Consider the following 23513-nt stretch of genomic DNA (forward strand, 5'->3'; position numbering starts at 1 on the left):
ACATTCACTCACACACTCTATCCTGGGTTTAGGGTTAGTCATGGATCATCAGTGAAACTGTGTTGGTGAATGAGAATAGACTGATGAGAGACTCTACCCATAATGCTTTGAGCTGCATGATAAATCAGTAACAGTGAGATGTTCTAGAGTCTCTTATTTTCTCTTCATTAGAATAGAATAGAATAGAATAACACAGTGAAATAACATGTCAGAATAAATGTGTGTAATGGATCCTCATATAGACAGTAAGATCAGTGTGTGTTTGTGAGTCACGACGAGTGACGGTGTGTATCTGTGCTTTTCTCTATATTTGTGTTGATGGAAATCAGTCATTCAGTTCTTATTGTAGTGTCACATAAATCATTATTACTATCAATATTACCATTGAGTTGGAAATTATCACTAACAGGCGTCATCAAAAATGCAATTCTGCACTGTGAAATAATATTCAATAGAAGACCTGAATGACCTTCATGACAGTTTCTGGACATACGAGCAAAATACATCAACTGATCAAAATAAGAAAGGGCATATATATATATGTGGTTTGAAGTGTTCTTAGATGAACTCCACATGTAATCTCTTTGTACCTGTGATGCAGTTGCATGATGGGACAAATTAAATCTCTGCGCTTTAATCCAATGAAAATCATGATGAATGTGTTTAATGTCACGTGCAGTTTTCTAATGGTGCCACAGACAGAGTACAGAGAGAGTAAAGGATGGTGTTTAATGATTTAATGGAGGATGTCAGACACTCAGTTTCTTCTGCACGTTCAGAGACGAGCGACCCGTGTGATCTATACGATGACCTTTGGCGCTTCTGCGAGATGAGCCAGTCCCACCCGATTATGACCCCTGTCATAGATGCTGTAAAACTGGGAGAGGAACACGTCCCCCAGGATCCAGACGGCTCCCGCGGGAGAAGGGAGGTCTATGGACTGGAAGCCGCTGAAGCAGATCTCCTTATTGTTCAGCATCTCCTACACAGAAAACCAGTCATAATCATTCATTCATTTAAATCGCTTTTCCCTTGAAATAGCACAGTAAAGCAAGGGATTCATCTTTTACACCAAGTACCAGCTCAGAAAATATCTGGCTCTCCAAGTACCACCATAATGACCAATATGAAAACACAGTAGCGTAGTAGGCCTAACTATTCAGCTACAGCGATACACAGCTCAAAACCAGCCAGTTTTAGTCCTAATAAGAATAGTTATTAATGTCAGCCACTTTAAACATTGTAAATACACAGTTTGAACATTAACACTGCTTACATACAGGTAAATAAAAAACTTAAATAATGGTTCAATTAAAATGTACTGTACCTAAAGGGGGTTTCATGCATTCATTGCTAAGATACACACACTTGCGGCCTGGGCTCTTCCTCTCTCCCGCTCCAAATAAATCAAAATTTGATGTAGTTTGTTCGAGTCATAATTAGTAATACCTTTTAACGCTAGATGTTTTTGCTCTTTGTATTGTTCAACTGGTCGAGGTTGATATGGGATTTAGAAAGTAATTAGTAATGCTTTTAGAAGAGAATAATTAGAACAATACACTAAATACACTGTTGAAAGTTGTAATTAGTAGCTGATAATTCATAACTTTTTAAGAGTAACTTCCCCAACACTGAAGCTGAGGTAGAGTTTGAACATGTGAATGTAAGACGGCACCAATTCATCTCAAGAGATTATGATGTCAAGCAGAACAGAGGTCAACCCGTGAACAGTGTGTCCCAAGAAACACAAAAAGACTAGTTTTATCATTTCAGAGCAAATCATTTCAGTATTCCGCTGCACTATTAATTTTATTTTAATCATCATAACTAAATCTGATGCTCTTGATTCATTAAAAAGAAACGTCGCAATATTGGCCCGCTGGTTATTTATCCTGAAATGTTTATTTTCGTTTCATCTTGCATTGGTAACAAGCCTCCACAAGCGTTCATGTTTGAGGTTGCCAGATGTCAATAGTTTAAATCCCCCAAACAGAGCTTTTCTCTTAAGAGGATACGACTTCTGCCAGGTGTTTTGCTTAATCTGTGCAATCTGGCAACCTCTCACACTCTCTCTCTCTCTACACTGCCACAGATGATCTGATAACACCATCTTCATTGAGATGCTCAATACAATAGTGTGATACAATAGCCAGTCTGTGTTTCTTCTTGAGCCGCTTGTGCGGTCTGTGTGACTAAATCTGCCAGAGATCTGTAATAAATCCAAAGATATTATAAGTGTTATGAAGTGAACAACTGCGTTATCAAGAATTTCATAACCAGCATGGTCTAATGATGATCTGAGCTCAATTTGGTGAAAATCTGACACAAAGGTGTTTACAAAAAGCTCTTTTTTCAATGACACACCAATACTTTGAAAAATACAGCATTTTATGGCAAACAGCCGACGCTAAAGGAAAACTGGGTTATTGATCTGTCACTCAGAATCTAGAGAGAGCAGTGATTTTAGGGGAAATGTTTCAGAAGTTTCAGTTTCAGAAGACCCGTAGGTGGCGCTGTGATGAAACTGCTCAGGTACCCTCAGGTCATGGTTGTCATTACACACACCAAGTTTGGCAAGGGTGGATTGGAGTTGGATGTAAAATAAAACTTTAGTCTAAATCACTTAGGCTATTGTGATTGTCAAAACATTTGGTAGCCTAACTGAACAATTGTAATGCTGTAAACACAGGATTCAGAGAGCCCTGTCAGCTGGTATTATTTAAAGGTTAAAAAAAAACCCTCAAATTAAATATAATTTTAAATATAAGTACAATGTAAAATTGCGTTCATGTTAAGTGTATTGTCTCAAATTATTGACTTAAATGTTAGTACATAACAGTTAAAGACACCCAAGATAAAGTGGGACCAAATTATGTCAAAGGGTGCAATGAACTTTGCATGGGAAACAATTTTTGTTTTTAGGCCTCAAATTTGAGCTTTGGGTGGTACTATAAATTTGAGATTGAGACTCCAAGTAAATCTTCAAACTGTGTGGCAAATTTCATAACTTTCTTATTCACTGTTCTTTGGGCTGCCATAGACTCAAGGGAAAAAGAAGAATGATTAGTCCATTACTCAAAGTCCAAAGTAAACCTTGAGTTTGTGTTTTGTTGTACTCACCCTCCTGACATACTGCTCTCCAGTGAGGGAAAACTCCACACCGTTGATCATGAAGGACACTACAGGAAGACTCCTGATCCTGGCACAGTCTAACAGATACTAAACCCACAAACAAACAAGACTTCATTTACTGAAGACGTCCATCAACATCAGTGAAGTCACATGCTCACTGGATTATCCTTTACTGCGGATAACCGCTCCATACTCGCCTCTCCGGCCACGGTAGGCGTTGCTCCGAGGAACTGCTGGAGGAGCATGATGTCTTTCGCTGGGCCGCCGATCAGAGACGTTCCTGTGTCCACTACAGCTTGACAGCCATGATTACTGCGATAGCAGAAACTCAGAGCTCCCTGAACCTTCACACTGGACACAACAAACACACTGATTTCTGCTGTCTTTGAGTTCACCTCCATTAAAGACACTCATGTCACACTCACCCATCTAATCTGATCTGCCAGTAACCCTTCTGAGTGACTGGAGCCCAGATGATGGGAGAAACGAACCGTGTTTCGTCCACTCCTCCGAACAGCAGCTCCCCTCCCAAGCTTGAGTCGCCGTTCCTGTAGTCGTGATCAGGACATACGCTCTTATAAGTACTATCATTTTTGCACATTATAGTACTTATCGGTTATACTTTATTTCGATAGTCCACTTTAGACATTCTGCTAACTATAAGTAACTTTGCAGCTACATGTCAACAAACTGTCATTAGAGTATTAGTAGACTGTCAGCTTAATATCTGCTAACACTTTATTTTGTTGGTCCCCCAACAGACCTTCTACTGACTATAACTTGGCAACTACAAGTCAACTTATACTCCTAACCCTAAAACCTAACCATAACAGTCTACTAATACTCCAAAGTTAGCTCCAAAGTTACTAATAGTTAGTAGAATGTCTAAATTGGACTATCGAAATAAAGTGTTACCTACTTATCAAACGTGAGAATGTCTCTGGGGGTGACATGTAGAAAACCTGATGATCATGTTCATGAACGAGACGTCAGAAGACATTATGGGAACCCTGTAGGGTGAAATCATTCTGATTGATGAATCCAGACGTAGTGTTTATATGAACGCTAAATAAAGTGATCGGTTGATGTGCGCATTTATGTGTCACAAGCTTCTAATCTTCTAAGACTGTTTTCTGTTGAACAGAGTTGCAACACAAGTCCCTCCCCTGATGAATAACAGTGAGCGGCGTCTCATTCCCTCTTTCAGGGAACCTAAGGCCCTGTTTACACTAGAGCGTTTTCGTTTTAATGCGCATAACTTTGGCTACGGTTACGCCTGGCGCCACTCTACTCCAGAGCTTTCAACCCTTTCAGTTTGAGAAATCTCGGGTTGTGTTTCACTGTAGACGGACCAAAACTGAGACTTTGAAACGAAGGCATGGCTGCCCACATTCGCTTCCTGATTTGTCAAGCCCCATCACATGACCATTGCGCTACTGGAATACGACAATACCAGACCAGCCTCGACGACTATGTACACAATAACATGGAGACCGAACTGCTCCATTCCCTCCATCTTGAGAACCAGAAAGAAAACCCTTTCCGCATGTCCTCGTGAGGAACTCTCTATCACAGGATCTTTGAGAATAGACTGATCCTCTCTTCTTAATATTCTCTGCATCCCGTAACAAAACATCTGAGAATATGACACCATATGACACCATTTTACAAGCTGAATCACATAACCTGCAGCATCCATGGATAAAACCTAGTTCAACACTACATTGGTCATTGTAAACTCTGAGTAAACACAATCCTGGGTTCACATTGCTCATAATTTACCAGGGGTCAACAATTAATCCTGGGTATATTTATGAACTATATGCCATATTTGCAGAGTCAGTGTCATTGACAAGACAAATGCAGCACACAACCCGTCTAAAGCCTCAAGTATAGCGCAAACCTTCATTAATCACCATTACATGCTTTATTTCAATACTTTCCTCCCAGACATTTTGTGTCTGAAAGTGAGACTCCTACAAATGCATATGCAATAAGGTCAGTCGCACAAATAACGGTCCACGCCTAATTTTTCACTGCATGTCTTTAGTAAATCCTGGGTTTACGTTCGCGCGAGCTGTTGTCAAATCTGGCCCTTAATCCATACAGGCTTCAGACATTCCCATAGCGTCAGTGTCTAAGTTCCTGATTTCAAAAAGCATCAAAGTGTGGATCAGTAAGTGATGTTGTGGTGATTTCTTACTTGAGATAGAAGGAGAACACGGGCTCCTCCAGCAGGCCTTGCGCTATCATGCTGTCGAACACAGGAGAGCCGAGCTCCTCTGCCAGCTGAGGGAAACCCAGACCCAGAACCCCGTCAAAATGAGCCAGGACGAAAGAGAAACCCGGCTCGTATACAGCCTCGCCGAACACCTGGTTCTGGACCCTCACAGAGCCCACCTGAACCCAAACAAGATATTTTCATACAATAATGTTCTTGCCAAAGTGAGGCCACTGAGGATAAGCTTTAATCCGCATCATGAAAGCCAATCCACCTCAGAAATGGGCTTTTATGTCTGAGTGTGAACGGATACCTTCAGTTGTTCTTTGGCCATCACTCCCAGGAGGTGACCGGAGCCGTAATGGATGCCGAAGACTCGTCCGTCGTGTGCGTACGTGCTCGATTCAAAGGCCTTGAACTTGTGGTGCATCGCTGTGTAAACAACAGCCAGGTCACTTCATCAGCATACGGCAGTTCACACATGAAGCCCGGGTGAATGTGTGTGTTAGTTACCGCACGCTTGGCTCACGCAGTAGGACGACGGGACCCAGAGGTCAGAGGATCCCGTGTCAAACACCACCGTGAAGTTCTGCTCCGGTTTACCCAGACTGATCTGACCGAAGAACTGCGCCTTCACAACACATGATTCAAAGCCAGTTTCAGTCTTAATCTTTGGCCTTTTTAAAAGAAATTAATACTTTTATTCAACAAAGATGCAATAAATGGATCAAAAGTGACAGTAAAGACATTTATAATGATTTCTGTTTTAGATAGATTTTGAACTTTCTATTCAACAAAGAATCCTGAAAAAAAGTATCAGTTTCAACACTGATAATAATCATAAATGTTTCTTGAGCATCAAATCATCATATCAGAATGATTTCTGAAGGATCATGTGACACTGAAGACTGGAGTAATGATGCTGAAAATTCAGCTTTGATCACAGGAATAAATGACACTTTACTGTATATCCACATAGAAAACAGCTGATTTACATTGGAATAATATTTGACAATATTACTGTTTTACTATATTTTTAATCAAATATATCCAGTTGAACAGAGACTTCTGTTAAAAAAACATTAAAAAAAAAATCTTACCGACCACAAACTTTTGAGTTTGGGATTTTGTTGTTGTTGCATTTATTCCATATCTCTATAAATATATCAATTTTAGCTGATAGTGTACTATTTAAAAGACTTAAATGCTGCCATTGTTATGCATTGTCTTGTAAATATATTGTATATTCCATAAATAATAAAATGATCCTTTGAAGACGCGAATGTTTCAAAGATAATTTAACATCTTTGGGTCATTCTACAGAAACGTCCACTTTTGGTATGGCAAGATGTCTTAAAATTGATTTGTTTTTCTAACATTTAAACTTACACCACATTATTAGACTACCCTTTGACTTTATGAATATTATGCATAAATGACAGCTTAATGATTTTTTATATTTTTTGTACATTTATTTAAAGACCGCATGTACCATTTTTTTGTCACTGGTGTTACCTTACTTCTTTGGCAATATTATTTGGTTTTTATAAAATATTATTTCTAATGTTTTTCAGCACATGTACACAGAGTTAGCGAAAAATAATAATAATGCAACAAATAAGGAGATTATGTTTTATTTATTTTAATCAGGTTTGTTAAAAGTGTGCTTGAATGATGTTAGTTCATCTGCGCTACCATCTATTTGCTATAACAATGAAAATATTTGAAAACCAGTTAAAATCAAGTAATGATGCAATCCTTTAAATCTTAACTTTTGAGTGTAGCAGAATTAAATGGATGTAACATTATTACTATGTCACATGTGACATTGCATTTAATGTGACAGAAAAAAAGACAGTAACACCAGTGACACAATAAAGTTTATCTATAAATGGAAGTCACTGGTGTTACCCATAAGAAAGGTGACACCAGTGACAGTAACACCAGTGACCATTTTCATGAAAAATTAATTTTACAAAATGGCTGCTGCAAGGTAACAAACCACATGTTGTCAATCATAGTATACTAACTAAATTAAGTAGTTTAATCCATTTGTATTCTAGTTTTTTTTACAATTACCTAACAGTAAAGTAGGTCATACCAGTGACTTCAACTAAAAGCTTCATATGAAATCATGAGATAAATGAGAAGATTTCTGCTAACTGAAAAGAGACAGTGGATCTACCATGGGCTTTTCTTCATAGATATTCAGGAAATTGGAAGAAGAAAGTCAAGTGATGTCATCAGTGTGATTTTTATTTCAAAATAAGAGATTTTTGTTTAACGGTAACACCAGTGACACAGCTCCAGGGGACCACTACTTTCATTATAAATTTAATAATATTTATTCTGCATTTTTTTTATATATATCATTTACATAATATATTTGATAGTTATGTATACATTATTGTATTTTAAATGGTGTAAAAATCTGTTATTGACCTCAAAATAAAGCATTTTCCCTCTGTACATGACTGTGGGGACGAGTACTTCTGTGGTGCTTGGAATTCTATATAATTAATAAAAATCAAATATTGCCACATTGATGGCTCAAGAAGGTGTAATTGTTCAAATAACATATTGTTTTATTTTAAAATGTAAAGAAATTGTAACCCTAAAGTGTTTTTTAAGTGTAATATTACTGTAAAGGCTAGGGACAGAAAAATTGACATTTTCATAGAATGACCCCTTTGCTGTTTTTTACCAGGTAAGATGGGATGAAGACCATCTTAAGATGTCAACCCTCATGATTTAAAGTCAACAGCTGATAATTGTAGAAACATCAGCACTAAATTCCCGTTCTAAGAAGCATCTTTCCTGACATTATTAAACTAAAACGGTCAGCCCCATTACCATCAAACCCCGTTACCCCAGACAGCAACAGTGGCGGCCCAGATCCGGCCCACATCTGGTACATATGGCCGGATCTGGGCCGACACTATGTTGCTGTTTTTTCGGTGTTTGAAGGAATGAGGTTTGGCGAGTGTGACAGCAGATGAACACAGATCTCGGCTCACGTCCATGAAGTTGTAGAGTCTCTCCGTGGCTCTGCCGCCCGTGTGCAGGTAGTGTTGAGCGGGGGGGAAGCAGTGGGCGTAGCGCCGGGAGAAGGCGTCGGGCTGGTGCTCCCGCAGGAACTCCTCCAGCTGGCCGGCGGCGCGCAGGCGACCCCGCAGCGGGGGCACGCGACTCAACGGCACCCTGGGACGGGACAACACCTCGTCACCACCAAATCTCTCAGAAATGACTCTCGTATTGATAATGACTCGGCATTCCGTGGCCTAATGTTTGTACAGTAGGCTATCTGTGTTAAACTCACAATTTATTTGCTTTCAGAAGTGACTATAAAAGCCTTTTTAAATTTGGGAAACAAAATGCTTTTGTAACACTTTACAATAAGGTTCATTAGCTAACATTAAGAGCAATACATTTGTTACTGTATTTTTTTAATCTTCACAATTTTATTTCAGAAGTGAAATTTAAGTAATTTTGGTAAAAAACAAAACAAAAAACTTTTCTTTCTGAAATCATGATTCATTTCTCCCAGTTCACATACTAAAAAACATATTTAGTTTTGTGTTTATTAGAGTTTTTCTACAAAACAGATGAAACCATTTCTTAATCTTGCAGCTATATGGTTTTAATAAAAGTTCAACCATAGTTAAAACCATGGCTAATTTTGTAGTCACAATGGTTTTACTGCAATTATGTGGTAAAAACATGATTGTCTTTATAGTTAGACATAGATTTATAGTTAAATCACAGCTGAAACACTCAAAATAGATCATTCATGGGCATTTATTGTAGTTGTAATGAGCAGGTAAGCCCGTTTTAATCTGAAAATAGAGTCAAAGCAATGAAGCGTGTTGTTCTTACCTTACCAGACTCTGAACAAAGCCCAGCAGCCCCAGCAGGATCAGACCGGTCCTCATGGTGGTCACACGCTCACTCAGAGCCGCAGTGACTCCAGCTGATGTTTAAATGCAGATGTCAGGTCACCGCGGCCCTTTCACGTGTTGATTTAACACTCAGCAAACAGACCAGAGGTGAAGACACCAGAGCTTAGGACACACGCACAAGTACGAGCTAACATTACTGTGCTTCTCTACATTTCTCTGAAATATAAACCTTATTATTCCTGATGCTCATTCCCCGTTCCAGTTTCCCCAAAACCAGACACCCTCAAAGAAAAAGACCATCACAATGTTTACAATATGAAAACTAGTAGAATGCAAGAAGCTGGAGATGTTCATCTCCTGAAAACCAGACGTTGGTCTATTGGATGTTGCTCTCGGCTTAAGCAGCTCGATGAGGAGCGCCACAGATCCAGAGGGATTCACAGCAAATTTCTGAACGTGTAAATATTTGTATATGGACATAAAAAGCTTCAGAAACCAAGACAAACACTGTAACTGAACTGAACATGTAGAGCTTCTTCACAGCAGAACCTGAATGTGTCTCATGTCACGGAGTTATTCCCCTGTTTGTCCCGGTGAAGCTGCTGTGAAACACTCTGTCCCGGTGAAGCTGCTGTAGAAGTAAAGCTGACTGGACTTGGCAAGAGACTCGAACACAACAGGCTTGGTTTGATCGTGACAGTTTTATTGAGTAAACAAAAGGTCAAAAGCCAGCGCTGACATTCAGACATGCTCGAGAAGTGCATCGACACAAGAAACTACAAAACAAAGAGAATCCGCTTCCTGTCAATAAATACACGGGCCGATAGCGGTGTGTGTTCAGCAGGGGTGATGATCCGGCACACGCTTCCTGAAACACAACACAACACACACACACACGTTAAACACACCTCAACAACCTCTCAGCTGAGTCTCCTGAACACATGAAGCTGTTATCTACACAGTTACTGAACTCAACACACACACACACACACACACACACACACACACACACACACACACGTTAAACACACCTCAACAACCTCTCAGCTGAGTCTCCTGAACACATGAAGCTGTTATCTACACAGTTACTGAACTCAACACACACACACACACACACACACACACACACACACACACACGTTAAACACACCTCAACAACCTCTCAGCTGAGTCTCCTGAACACATGAAGCTGTTATCTACACAGTTACTGAACTCAACACACACTGACTTCAGATGAACTATCACACTTTTGTCTCTTTAGAGCTGCTCCTCATATTTGATTTAGTTTGCATCATTTATCTAGATTTCCACCCAAAGTCCCCTGAGGTTTGTGTTGCGCATCCAGGGGTTTATTCTGTATAACGGTTCTCATCGCAGTTTGTGCGCATGTTTTAGCAGATTAAAAAATATGTGCCTCAATTATGTTTTATGTGCATTTTTAGAATATAAGCACATAATGTAACGTTTTCACATTTCTTTATCATACTTTTTCAAGTCAATGTAAACGGGTCGGGTATGGGATGTTTTTTAAAATGATTATTTATTGGTAAAGAGACCTCTGTAAGATTGTAAATTCATCTTTAAAAAATGTGTTTTTGTCTTCCAATAAAACTAGCTTGAGAAAAAAATTCTGTCCTTGTCCTGTTAATCCCTGGGAGCAGCTTTGACACGGTGTGTCCTGTATAACTAAAGCTGAGAGCACTGACCTGGGAGCAGCTTTGACACGGTGTGTCCTGTATAACTAAAGCTGAGAGCACTGACCTGGGAGCAGCTTTGACACGGTGTGTCCTGTATAACTAAAGCTGAGCACTGACCTGGGAGCAGCTTTGATGATGTTGTCCACGCGCAGGATCATCTCGGCCGCCTCGGCTGCGCTCAGCAACACCTGCCTCTTCACCTGGAAGCTCTCGGTGATGCCCAGATCCGCCATGTCTCCCACACAGCCCTGGGTCATGTCTGTCAGACGGCATGGGTCAAAGGTCAGAGCAGAGGCGCGGGCTAGCCTGACATCAGGTGTGTGTGTGTGTGTGTGTGTGTGTGTGTCTTACCCAGGCCAAAAGTGATCTTGTTGTCCTGGTGGGCGGCTCTCAGCTGGGACACCAGCTCTGCGCTGTCATATCCTGCGTTATCAGCGATGATGGTGGGCAGCTGCAACAACAAGCAGCCGTAAAGCTTGAGAACAGACACCGATACACATGCAGAAACTACCTAGATTAACTAATAAATGCCCCCAATACTCCAGATGCAGGGGCACAAAAAGCACTTACACATACATTTACATCACATGATATAGTGAAGCTTCTCACAGGCAAGCGGGCCGGTTTTCCCAAACGGTTCAGTACAATAATACGTTAATAGTGACTGACATTTTAGACACAATAGTGTCAGTTTTGCTCTTTTCGCCACTAAAAATAGCAAATCAAGCTGAGTGAATGATTCATCAAGTCACTCATTAAAACAGTGACTTGCTTCTTTTCAGAATGAATCAGTGTTTTGAAACCAATCGGTCGAGTGAATGATTTAATGATCCAGTCAGTGGCTCTATCTGACATCACATACTTCCCGGTCATATAGTAGTGAGTCCAAATTCACAGTAGGAGAATAGTAGCCATTCTGAAGTGCACATCCAGTGGACACCTAACTATCCCTTCAGGCAACAGGAGGATTCGCCACTGAATGATAGCATAACTTTGCAAATAATGCTAGTAGGTCACATGACAAAGCAACATAATGGTTGTAATAACTTACTCTGTGAGAATGTACTTTTAAATTAGCAATTTTGTACACAGACAGTCTCTTGCTTAATTCCTGAATGAATCCATGTATGTGAACGAATCAGTTGACTGAATGATTCAATGACTCACTAATTAATAACTTTGAACAAATCAATAATTCAATGACTCACTAATTAATAATTTTAAATGAATAGGTTGAGTGAATAATTCAACGACTCGCTAATTAAAGACTTTGAACAAATCGATAATTCAACGACTCACTAATTAAAGGCTTTGGATGAATCGGTTGAGTGAATTATTCAATGACTCACTAATTAAAGACTTTGAACAAATCAATAATTCAATGACTCACTAATTAATAATTTTAAACGAATAGGTTGAGTGACTAATCCATGACTCACTAATTAAAGACTTTGACAACTTCTGGTGGTTTAAGTTTCACATAATTCCCTTTTTTCCAATGATGTATGCATTATGTGATTGTAATTGCACTATAAATGCCTACAAATATGATGTATATATTTAATAAGTTAAGAAAAATGATAAAACTCAAAGGTAAAAATACACATGGAAACCAATTTAAGGGGAGAAATATCTCCTTTAGGAGAAGTAACTCCGCATCCCTGCACTGATCCTCTTTAAACCGCCAGATATCAGCTGACATGACGTGACGCACCATCATCAGGGCTTTAGCGAAGGACTCCATGGCCACGGCCTCTTTGCCTGGCGTCCGGGTGGCCAGATCTGACACCACTCTAGCCATCAGCATCTCAGAGCATCCTGAAACACAAGCACACCGGTGTGAGAGCGCGTCCCAGCAGACACTGGTCAGAGAGCCGCTGGCGTGGCGTACTGTACTGACCTCCGCCGAACACGGTGCGCGTCTCTTTGACGGTCTGCGACAGCACACACAGGGCGTCGTGGAGAGAGCGCTCGGCCTCGTCCAGGATCTGCTGCGTCGCCCCGCGCAGGACGATGGTGCACGCCTCTCCTGCACACGGGGAACACACCAATGACACAGCAACACAACACTGGGGCAACAAACAAGAAGACTCGAGGGCTTCCTGTGGTTCTCCAAACCACAGTTAGATGTGTTTGCCCAGCACTTACCCATGTCCACTCCTGAGAAGTGAATGAGCATGTCCTCTCCAATCATCACTTCCTCGATCAGCTTACAGTGGCCGATCTTCACCAGCTCAGGATGGTCAAAGGTAGACGTGATCTCACCGCCTGCACAAGCAAACCAGCTCAATGAGTGCTAGCTAAAAACAGTGCGCTACTCTGTTCTGAAATAAACACACTTTGTACTTCAACTTCTGTGAGTCTTTTGCCAGTCTGGTCGGGTAATGAGTCACACACAGTTGGTGATCAGGATCAGGGCAGTGCACTCTGGGATAGTTTTCACAGCGGTGTGTTTGTGTACCTGTGACGAGGGCCAAGCGCTCCACTCCTGCGAAATCAGCGTGTTCGATGGCCATCACTCCAGCGGCGGCAAACAGCTGCTCAGGGTAGTTATAGATCAGCTGCCTGAGGATCCACAACACACAAACACACACTCATCCACAAATCTGGGGTTTTACTTGGTCAAAACAATCATACTAAAGAGACATTTGAGTGTGTTTAAAGTTATGTGACGTTCTCCCCGTAGCTGCTACGAGACACACTGCAGGAAGCAGGATCAATATTAGAATTTCATATATTAAAGGGGACATATCATGCTAAATCCACTTTTTTAGCCCTTAAATGCATTTTATTGTATATTTGGAGTGTTTAGAAGTACAGAAAAGTTGAAATTATTCTCTTCAGGTGCTTCGTTGATATCTTTATATTCTGTTTTGGTCATATTTTTCAACCTGTTCCGATTTTTCTGTTATCTATGACGTTTTGTGAACTATTACGTCACAGTATTTGCAGCGGAACTGCCAAATAAGGACATTGACTCCCGGCCCAACACTTCGAGCAATCCGCCATTTTCATTTCTCGCTGCAATTTTGTAGTCCAAGCTAAAAGATGCAGAAGTTACGAGAGGGTAAGTTAAAATGTTCGGTTGTTGGATGTAGTAACCCACACGCTTCATTACACCGTCTAATGTAGATGAACCGCCGCGCTTGTGACGGCGCATGTTTTACTGAAAGAACGATCAGAGAGAGAGAGACCCGGTCGCGCGCGCGCACACTCTCTCTCTTCGGAGCCAGGCGAAAATGTAAACAAGACGCCGTCTCCAAACTAGACGCTGTCTTGCTCTCTCTCCCTCGCACATATTAATCAAAATAAATCGACACGGTGGTAAAAGGTCGGAAGACCAAAGTTTCATAATGTAAATACAGTAACACACCATTGCGATACATCCATATGAAGACGTTGTTCTGCAGGTTCGTCGTCTTCATTTTCATCTCGCTCCGGCTCCGACTCTGGCTCGAACATGTAAATTGGCTGGCTGGACAAGTCTTCCGTTGTTGACATTTTGTTAATAACTTGTGAATAAAAAGTTTCTGTGCCGCTAGATAATCGTATCTCTGCTATCAAACTACAAAAATGGCCGAACAGGGTGGAGTTGAACCGAGTGTCACCTCTGCAACCTGGAGAGGGGGCGGGGTATGAAGTGTCTCAATTGTATTTAAAGAGACCGCACCAAAACGAGTTGCTCTCAGACGCACATCAGAAAAGGGGTAGAAAGGGGCCTGTGGAGCTATAAAAATGAGGAATTCAGACCCAAGCATTGCAGTTCCGCTTTATATAGACTACAAATGTATGATTTATATGTAAAAAGGAACGATTTAAAAGCATGATATGTCTCCTTTAATAAAAAGCTGGATGACTTGTGCTGCTAAATGGCATCATTCATTTTAAAACGTATATGGGAGGAAATGCTGTATAACTGTTAAAGCTCTATCTGATTATGCTACGTTAGCCAATTGACAACATCGTTTTGTCTAAACAGTTGCTAATAAAACAAAATAAAATAATAAATTAAAGCGTCTTTGGCGTTTCCATGTTTTCTACAAAGGTAAAACCAGACACTGGATATTTTATAATCAATAATCTGCATTTTTAACTGAAATGGTCGAGTGAATGATTCAATGAAACATTCAATAAGACAGCCTCTACGTCAGTGATCTCGATATCAATTTAAGGGGGCAAATTTGGGCCCTTAATGAAACCGCAGAAATCAGCCGATACTAGGGGTGTACCGAAAGTTCGGCCGCCGAAAATGGCATTATCGGTTTCGGGCCGAAATATAAAAACAGCCGAAAACGAAAACCCAAAATGAATGTCACCCGCCCTCCCATCCGTGCGCAAGCGCTTAGGTTTCACTCACGGTCGAGCTGTTATCACGCGTCTGCCTATCAAAGATTAAGCATGTCAGAGGGCTGTCACTTATTGCACAATCGATCGGACCAACCAACACAAGTTTCGAAAACGAAAATAGGGAATCGATTTTAACGGCCTTCTCTCGGAGCGCGTCCAGCTCGTCACGATACGCCCGCAACAACTGCAGGTTCTGACACACACACACAGCCTATTTCTGCATAATATAGTGCATAATACTGTATGTAGCCTTCAGTAATGTTTTTCATTGATGTTATGGCAGTCCACATTGCTGACTTGTGCGTGTCTCAAGCGGCCTCTTTACGTTCGTCCTAATGCCCGTTTAGTTGTCCGTGGATTTGCCTATATTTGGCGTTGAAAACGGATCAACGCCAAATATAGGCAATTTACTAACGATTCAATGAACACTTATGTCTCAAAAATCGAACAGGATTTTTTCACAAAAGTGACAGCCCTATATGAGAGGACACCAAAGTTGCTGACACAACTTTTTGCACAACTTTTATTTGATGGAACATAAAACTTGAAGAATAATATTATTTGGTATTATTTATATTTATTGTTAAAAATATTTTGTTTTGTTATGTAACTGTTAATAAAAGTTTGATTATTATATTGTGATTTTTCATTTCAGATCCACTAAATTCAAACAATTTAAATATATATATATATATATATATATAGTATAAGTTTTTAAAAGAAGCCAGTTTCGGCAGAGGATTTTCATTTCGGTGCATCACTAGCCGATACATCAGTCGAGGGCTGAAAACACACTCTGAAAGTGGCGTCACAGCACCTGTTGATGAAGCAGTTGATGCCGTGCTTGAGAATGCGCTCCACCTTCTCCTTCATCTTCTCCTTCTCAGCCATCTCGATCTCGGCCACCTTGGCTGTGGAGTCCACACGCACCCTGGAGCCGAAGATCTGCGGGACACACACACACACACACACGTTACTGGTGTTAACGGTGCCGCGTCAGTGCTGGCGCTCAGTGCCTGAATGAGGCCGTACCTTGATCTTGTCCGTGTCCATGCCGGTGTTGGCGATGAGGATGTTGGCGTTCTCGATCCTCTTGGGCTGGTTCACTCCGATCCTCTTGTCCAGCAGGAAGCCTGTGAAGAACAAGAAGAGCAGTCACATGACCATTACGCTACTCGTGTGCCGCCTTCTGATTGGCTGAGCCACACACAGTTAACCAATCGCACAACTTTCACAGATCAATTAAACACCTGTTGTTACTGATACTTTACAAACACTTATTATTTGAGATAATGAATATAAAACTATAATGAGACCTAGTGATATGTTTTGCAATAGTATATTTTGTACACAAGCAATAAAGAAATATGACATGTTTATAATGAGGGAAATTATATTTATAGAAAGATTAAAACACCCATTGTTTAATTAAGTTCATTTTAAAGACTATTCAAAAACATTACAATTCTGCCAAAATAAAATAAAAATCTATCATTTTAAATGTTCAAATACAGACTGATTAAAATTTTTATTGGGGAATATAAAAATATATATACGTGTAATTTATATGGGTGAAAAACTAGTCATTTATACTGGTGTTGAATCATCCGGATGAAGGCAAGTATTTATTGAAGGCATGACTAATTATTATTTAAAGGGATAGTTCACAGAAAAATGAAAATTAGCCCATGATTTACTCACCCTCAAGCCATCATAGGTGTATATGACATTCTTCTTTCAGACAAACACAATCTGAGTTATTAAAAAATGTCCTGGCTAATCCAAGACTTATAATGGCAGTGAATGGGAGGCCAACATTTGAAACAATAATAAAGTGCATCAATCCATCATTAAAGTAATTCCTAAAGCTCTGGATAAAGAAAAAACGTCCAAATTTAAAACTTTTATAGCTATAATAAGTAGCTTTCGTCTGAAAGAAGAAAGTCATGTACACCTAGGACGGCTTGAGGGCGAGTAAAGCCTGGGATAATTCTCATGTTTGGGTGAATTAAGCCAGTAGGATCAGCTGTCCGTCACACACCCTCGTCCAGGTAGGAGTCGGTGAGGCTGCCGCCCAGCTTCTTGATGACGTGGATGGCCTCCAGGTTCCCGGAGCCCTTGAGCCGCATCACGGCCTGCACCGCCAGCCGGGCGAAGTGGTCCTTGTGGTGCGTCAGCAGCTTGGAGGAGAGCGTGGTGCGTGCGATGTTCAGCAGGTCCACCTGGAACTTCTGCTCGTCGTTCCTGAGGAGAAACACACACACGAGCTCACGTCCACCGCCTCTACTGTTCACACACACACACACACCGCCTCTACTTTGTAGGCTACGACTCGATACTCTTTTGCTACTGTGTTATAACTTTCTGCGGCCAGTGTTTCTGGAAATGAACGAGGGTAAAACCTTTTTAAGACCTGACTAAATTAAATTTAAGATAAGATATTACATCATTTAAAATCTGGCCATTTTTAAGACGTTTTAAGGCCTTAAATTTAAAGTTCCGAATTGTAGACTTTTATACTTTAAGACCCTGCAGGAACCATGTATAGATGTCGCAAAAGCACGAACAAAACAAGATGCCAAATGTCTGGTTTCGGGATTAGAAGATAAAAGATCGTGAATAATATGGTTTTCAGGTTTATTTATAAAACTGTGGAATATTTTCTTTTACATAATTTCAAATTTGCAAGTAACGGAAGAAGTGAGACTGAGGGAGTGCAAACTTGCTTATAAGTTGTGAAGACGACGCAAATTGATCATCTATAAAGAGATCTCCTATACAGCATAACCCCTTTCTCCTCCATCCTGAATAAGCTCCATCAATCTCTCTCACTATTGATGAATATCAGATGATGTCACCAACGTCTCCTCACTGACGTCACTCACTTCTAAAACTTGTCTGCCGCCATCTTGAGTACCTTATTCGGCAAGATCGATATGTCAGTTGCAAAGGAACTAGCTAGCTATGCTTTCACAACACGGTAACATAAATATAACTTAAATGTAACATAACATAAATCTGTAACGTTCGTTATTTTGAATAGAAATCATCACTCAAAAAGCATTCATTCACGTCTTCTCCGGTTTATTTGTGTTCAAATACATGCAATACAGTATCCGCCAGGGCTATTAGTCCAATGGTAATCAGTGTTTGGTGTAGGCAATCAGTACAGTGATTGATATGACCAATGAAAACTTTAGAATCAGCTGCAGGGCGGGATTTCCGCTGAAGTGGTTTAAAAAAAAAAAAAAAAAAAATCACGCTTCTGTTCTGCCTGCGGTCCTGCATGACTTCCTCATTCTGACAACCGTGATAACAAAGCTAAAGTAACATCTCTTCACCTGAAACAAGAAGCAAATAAATGCACGGTTTGAAGTATATGTGATTTGTGTGTGATTTTCGTGCGATTGGGGAATTTTCATATGAATAAAGAATGTTTACAGTATGCATGCTAGGTAAGGATAGGCCATAGCTTCATATAAAATGTTAAATATAACATATTTCTAAATGTTTTTTTGACTTGAAACCATTTTAAACCGCGACCGGAATATGATACAAATCCTCGATGGTGTTTTAAAGTGAGTTAAAAGTAAAAGTGTAATATTAATCAATTAAATTGTGTCATGTAACTTTATGCTACCTGTTGTGCTAATGCACCTGCTGCAGGAGCTATTCTATTCCATACAATAATTTTTGTTAAAGAATTCAAATAATGTTTCAAGAATAGTTATTTTTTTGTTTGTTTTCTAACAAGACTTGAGATAATAGGTTTGTCAGTACCATAGACAGTACTCGGTAGGTACTCAAGATGGCGGCCGTCAACTGGAAAAAGAGCGGATGACGTAAGAGGTCACGTGACTGATATTCATGAATAGATAGGTATACCATCATGTTGAGGGAAATGTGTTCAAAAGTCTGAAAATCTGCATGTAACTTTAAGGAGCGTCACTAACAAACACCTTTTTTCTGCAATCAAGCAAACCTTTTAGGGTGTTATTCCATAACGTTTAGTTTGTAAGTGTGTATGACTGTTCAGAACAGAGCTAGGTAACCATGTGCTGCTATCATCTTTCAGCTATAGGCTCAAAAGTGTCTAAAATTGTCACTACCGAAACAGTCATGATTGAACATGTCATCATTGTTGTGGAAGTGACAAAAGGGAAGACAAATTAATTTATTTGGGGAAAATAAACAATTTTAGTACAGTTATGCAAATCATTAGTATGAATGTTTCAGTATTGCGAGTTAAGATTCTGTAAAGTGATGTGATCTCTACCAAAGCATTACTGTCACTAGCGAATGTGTGCCGTCACGACCGAAACATGCATGATTTGTCTAAAAATAAAGTTACACTGAATTATCAACTAAGATGTTATTATAGCGTTTGGTTCAATGTTTATTCAAACTAATGAATCCTTAACTTTGAAACCAGGGTGATTAACCTAATGCCTTTTACAAAGACAGATTGGATTCAAAATACTACAAATCTTATAAATTACACTTGAAATATTGTTAAAGTTTTAATTATAGATTTACCTGTGAAAACTTTTTTTAAATGAAAAAATATATTTATAAGGTAGATGTAAACAAAATATGAATAGGTCAATTAAATTATGTATTATTGGGCTTCGGTAGTGACAAATTTGGGGAGAGGAAAAATATTCCAAAACTTTCTGAAAATACAGTATGAGAATGAACTGCACAATTACTAGACATGTGTGCCTTGGATATTATACAATTTGCATACATCCAACATTTGTGGGAAAAGACTTTTCCAACTCTGACTTTGAACCAATCCTGTAGAATGGCCCATATACCCTTTTTTTTGCCGATCCAAAAAATGATCCGATCCGTGGCTATCACACACACTCTCGTCCAACACACACATCATTACCCATGATCCACTGCTGCCTCCCTCAGGGCGTCACGGGCCGCTTGCGTGGCCTTCCTCCAGCCGGAGATGATGATCTGAGGATGGATCTTCTTGGCGATCAGCAGCTCTGCTTCCTAAGGTACAAACACACACACACACGATCAAGCCTGCGCGGCATCTGGCGGGAAACACAGTGTGTGAGTGTGTGTGTGTGTGTGTGAGAGAGAGTCGTACCCGCAGCAGCTCAGCGGCCAGCACCGTCACAGAGGTCGTGCCATCGCCCACCTCGTCATCCTGCACCTTCGACATGTCTGTGCAGGGTCATCAGCACAGGTTCATCACATCAGCAGACACATACCCACATCATGATGTATATATGAACAATATTTCACAGGAATTAATCTCTGGTGTTGCTCTGTCATTTTAGACAAATTTTTGGGGGGAATTTTTAATCGTAACTTCATCAGAATGGTATGAAACATGGTGGCCTTGCACTTGCTATGTGGTCAACGGCAAAAAAAATGTGGACTAAATGGTTGTTAAAAAGACAAAGAGTCACACTCGTGTTGTTCGTGATCAGCACAGGAAATTAATGGAAAATACAGAGCATTTTTTGTGCGCTACGATCTATAAATCAGCCCCAACGCAGGAAAAGGGGGTGAAACTAACATCAAGAGCGCAAAACACACACACACACACACTCTCTGATGCTCATATTAGATTAGAACTTTAAAAAAAAGAGACTTTTGTCAAAAACCTTTTATCTTTGATAATCTCTAAATATAAATCCAAATGCCTTATAAAAGCAAGTACTTGTGTCTGAAAACACTGTTCTCCCAGTGACTCCCAAATGAACAATACCAGAAGGTTAATGTATTTTTATTACTATTATTATTATCATAGTGAATACACACACTCTCTCTCTCTCTCACACACACACACGGAGACTCACCCACGAGCACTTTGGCGGCGGGGTTGTCGACGCCGATGGCCTTGAGGATGGTGGCGCCGTCGTTGGTCACGGTCACCTGACTGTCCCTGCCGCCGCCCAGCAGGATCTTGTCCTGTGAGGTCAGAGGTCATTAATCAGCAATATTCACCGGTTATGATCACAACGGGGCGGCCGCCGGCACACGTACCATGCCCTTGGGTCCCAGAGTGCTCTTCACCAGATCCCCGATGGCAATGGCGCCGATGAAGGACGACTGAAAGCACACAGAGAGAGAGCTCTCGTTAGCCATAATCACGGTTATTAATAATCACGGTTATTAATGATCACGTTCACTGCACGAGTCTCACCAGTCGAGCCGTCTCGGCCTTCTCCTCGTCCGCTCCTTGTCTGAAGATGTTCATGGGGGCCATGGATAGAGACGCCTGCACACACACACACATTATTAACATGAAACGGCATCTGCATTACACGTGTACACTTCTGATATTAATAATGATGTGTGTTTATCATGCAGCTCATCTCTGAACCATGATTCAAGTCAGCCAGTGTCCCTCCGAAACTCCTCATAACATGAATGCGTGGTCATTCTGGAAACCCTATCTATCATAGACAAGTGACTATAGTGTTGATTAAATATTATTATGGCATTTTCTCCATCTCTATTAGAAAGCTTTCTAGAGAGGGTATTGATTCATTCTAGAAACTGTGATTTTTAATATTATTATTCATTTCGTTATTATGCTAATATTAGATACTTCCATAATTAAATCTTGCTATTATTATTTGAATAATTATCCGTGTAATTATAATATAACTGCACTCTCATGCTCATGGCAGTGACGTCAGTGGCCACGCCCTCCACAGAAAGCGCTAGAAACTCCCTGACGATGATCCGCTATTTAATACTATCCATCACAACACAAACTATCGAAACACACACGAGTAAACTCAGCACACAACAAATAAAACAATGAGATGTGCTAATGAAGGGAAACACGTCCATTAGAGCATCATACCGCAGTCGGCTGAACTCATTGTTCGTGTTCACGCGCATGCCGCGCACAAACCCTCACTCTTTAGCGTGAATAAAGTGCGACTGCCGCGGCAAAATCACATTACCGAGTCACTACCGTCACACGCGCTGCACTAAATCACATCTCACTCATTATATCTCCGCTGAATTATGATTTAACCACAAAATCGCTCACCATGATGATAATAGGATGTGCAGAAGAGACGCGCACGAGACAGGAAGAACAGAGCAGGGAAATGCGCGACAGATCTACCGCTTCCTGTCTGCACGCGAACACTTTTCAACTTAAAAGTCCCTGTAGTGCGCTTACGCGTTTAACAATGCATTTTTATTTATTGATTATTATTTATTTATCTACTTTAATAAGCTAAAAAGATAATTTAATAAATGTACTTTCAGGATGTTAAAGAGAAGTATTCTGTGTTAAACAAGTTGTTTTAGTCTATTGCAGTTTTAAGAAATATTAGACTTTTAATCATTTAATTATAGGCCTATAATTCATTGTATAGTCTACCTAAATGTTTTAAAATCTATATTAATGAGAAGTAAACTAATCAATAAAATCTTTTAACGTCATCCCAGCTAACAATTTTTCGTTCCAGAACGTTCTCGAACAGACATCCTATGCTATATATATATATATATATATATATATATATATATATATATATATATATATATATATATATATATATATATATATATATATATATTGCATAGTATCATAAAATAAAAGCCCCTCAAATTCTATTCTAAATAATCAAAACATATGATTGAACAAAACCTTTCCGTGTTTTCACTGTTATATGATAGGGGGCGCTGTTAATACTCTATGAATCTCAACACAATGTTTCTGTGTTTTTGTTCATGGCTTGTTTCATGTTTTGGATTTTGTGTGTTACATGTTTTTTATTTTTGGACTTTCAATGTAAAAACTGCTCTAAAGTTTTCACCTTCGTCGAAGGTGTAACGAAACCGTTACAAAATGCACTTTGTGGAAGTGTATCTCCTGCCTTCATTGATTATGTTGTACAAGATGTTGTCAGAGAGTCAATGAAAGGATGAACTGGGAAGAAAACAGTGTATGCTGGCTGTTCTGACAGTGAAAGTCAAGATTACTGTAGTTATAAAAGTTCGTCAAGATGTCAGCAAAGCACAGAAACACATTTGACAGTCACTTTAATAAAATAGTGAATTGTGTCACAGTTGTGACTTGTGCCATTAAACTACTTTTCCTCAAATGATCATTATATTGTTATCAGCATGTTATCCTGTTATTCCTCACTAATTTTATACATAATAAATGCCATTTTGTTCACATGCAGAAAAGTGTCAGCTCCACCATATGCCACTAGATGC

General features: G+C 39.9%; 2 protein-coding genes across 2 annotated transcripts; both read right to left on the bottom strand.

The window, feature by feature from the left end:
- Positions 1 to 590: 590 nt before the first annotated feature.
- On the bottom strand, positions 591 to 9285 carry nots (nothepsin; the record flags this gene model as incomplete). The annotated part of the gene is made up of 9 exons (XM_082167502.1): positions 591 to 982; positions 3121 to 3219; positions 3330 to 3483; positions 3558 to 3680; positions 5336 to 5532; positions 5667 to 5785; positions 5867 to 5984; positions 8371 to 8634; positions 9235 to 9285. The coding sequence occupies 9 exons, from the start codon at positions 9283 to 9285 to the stop codon at positions 800 to 802; spliced, it is 1308 nt and encodes a 435-aa protein (XP_082023628.1). The 3' UTR covers positions 591 to 799.
- A 649-nt stretch (positions 9286 to 9934) lies between these two features.
- cct2 (chaperonin containing TCP1, subunit 2 (beta)) lies at positions 9935 to 22418 on the bottom strand. Its single transcript, XM_082167235.1, has 16 exons — positions 22330 to 22418; positions 21469 to 21543; positions 21309 to 21374; positions 21122 to 21233; positions 20404 to 20480; positions 20191 to 20303; positions 17338 to 17540; positions 16329 to 16429; positions 16114 to 16241; positions 13411 to 13514; positions 13098 to 13217; positions 12850 to 12978; positions 12664 to 12767; positions 11301 to 11400; positions 11067 to 11208; positions 9935 to 10120 (listed from the first exon to the last, which is right to left on the bottom strand). The coding sequence occupies exons 1-16, from the start codon at positions 22330 to 22332 to the stop codon at positions 10090 to 10092; spliced, it is 1608 nt and encodes a 535-aa protein (XP_082023361.1). The 5' UTR covers positions 22333 to 22418; the 3' UTR covers positions 9935 to 10089.
- Between the last annotated feature and the right edge of the window lie 1095 nt (positions 22419 to 23513).

Source organism: Leuciscus leuciscus (assembly GCF_965113295.1).
Source record: "Leuciscus leuciscus genome assembly, chromosome: 4".
Classification (NCBI taxonomy): domain Eukaryota; kingdom Metazoa; phylum Chordata; class Actinopteri; order Cypriniformes; family Leuciscidae; genus Leuciscus; species Leuciscus leuciscus.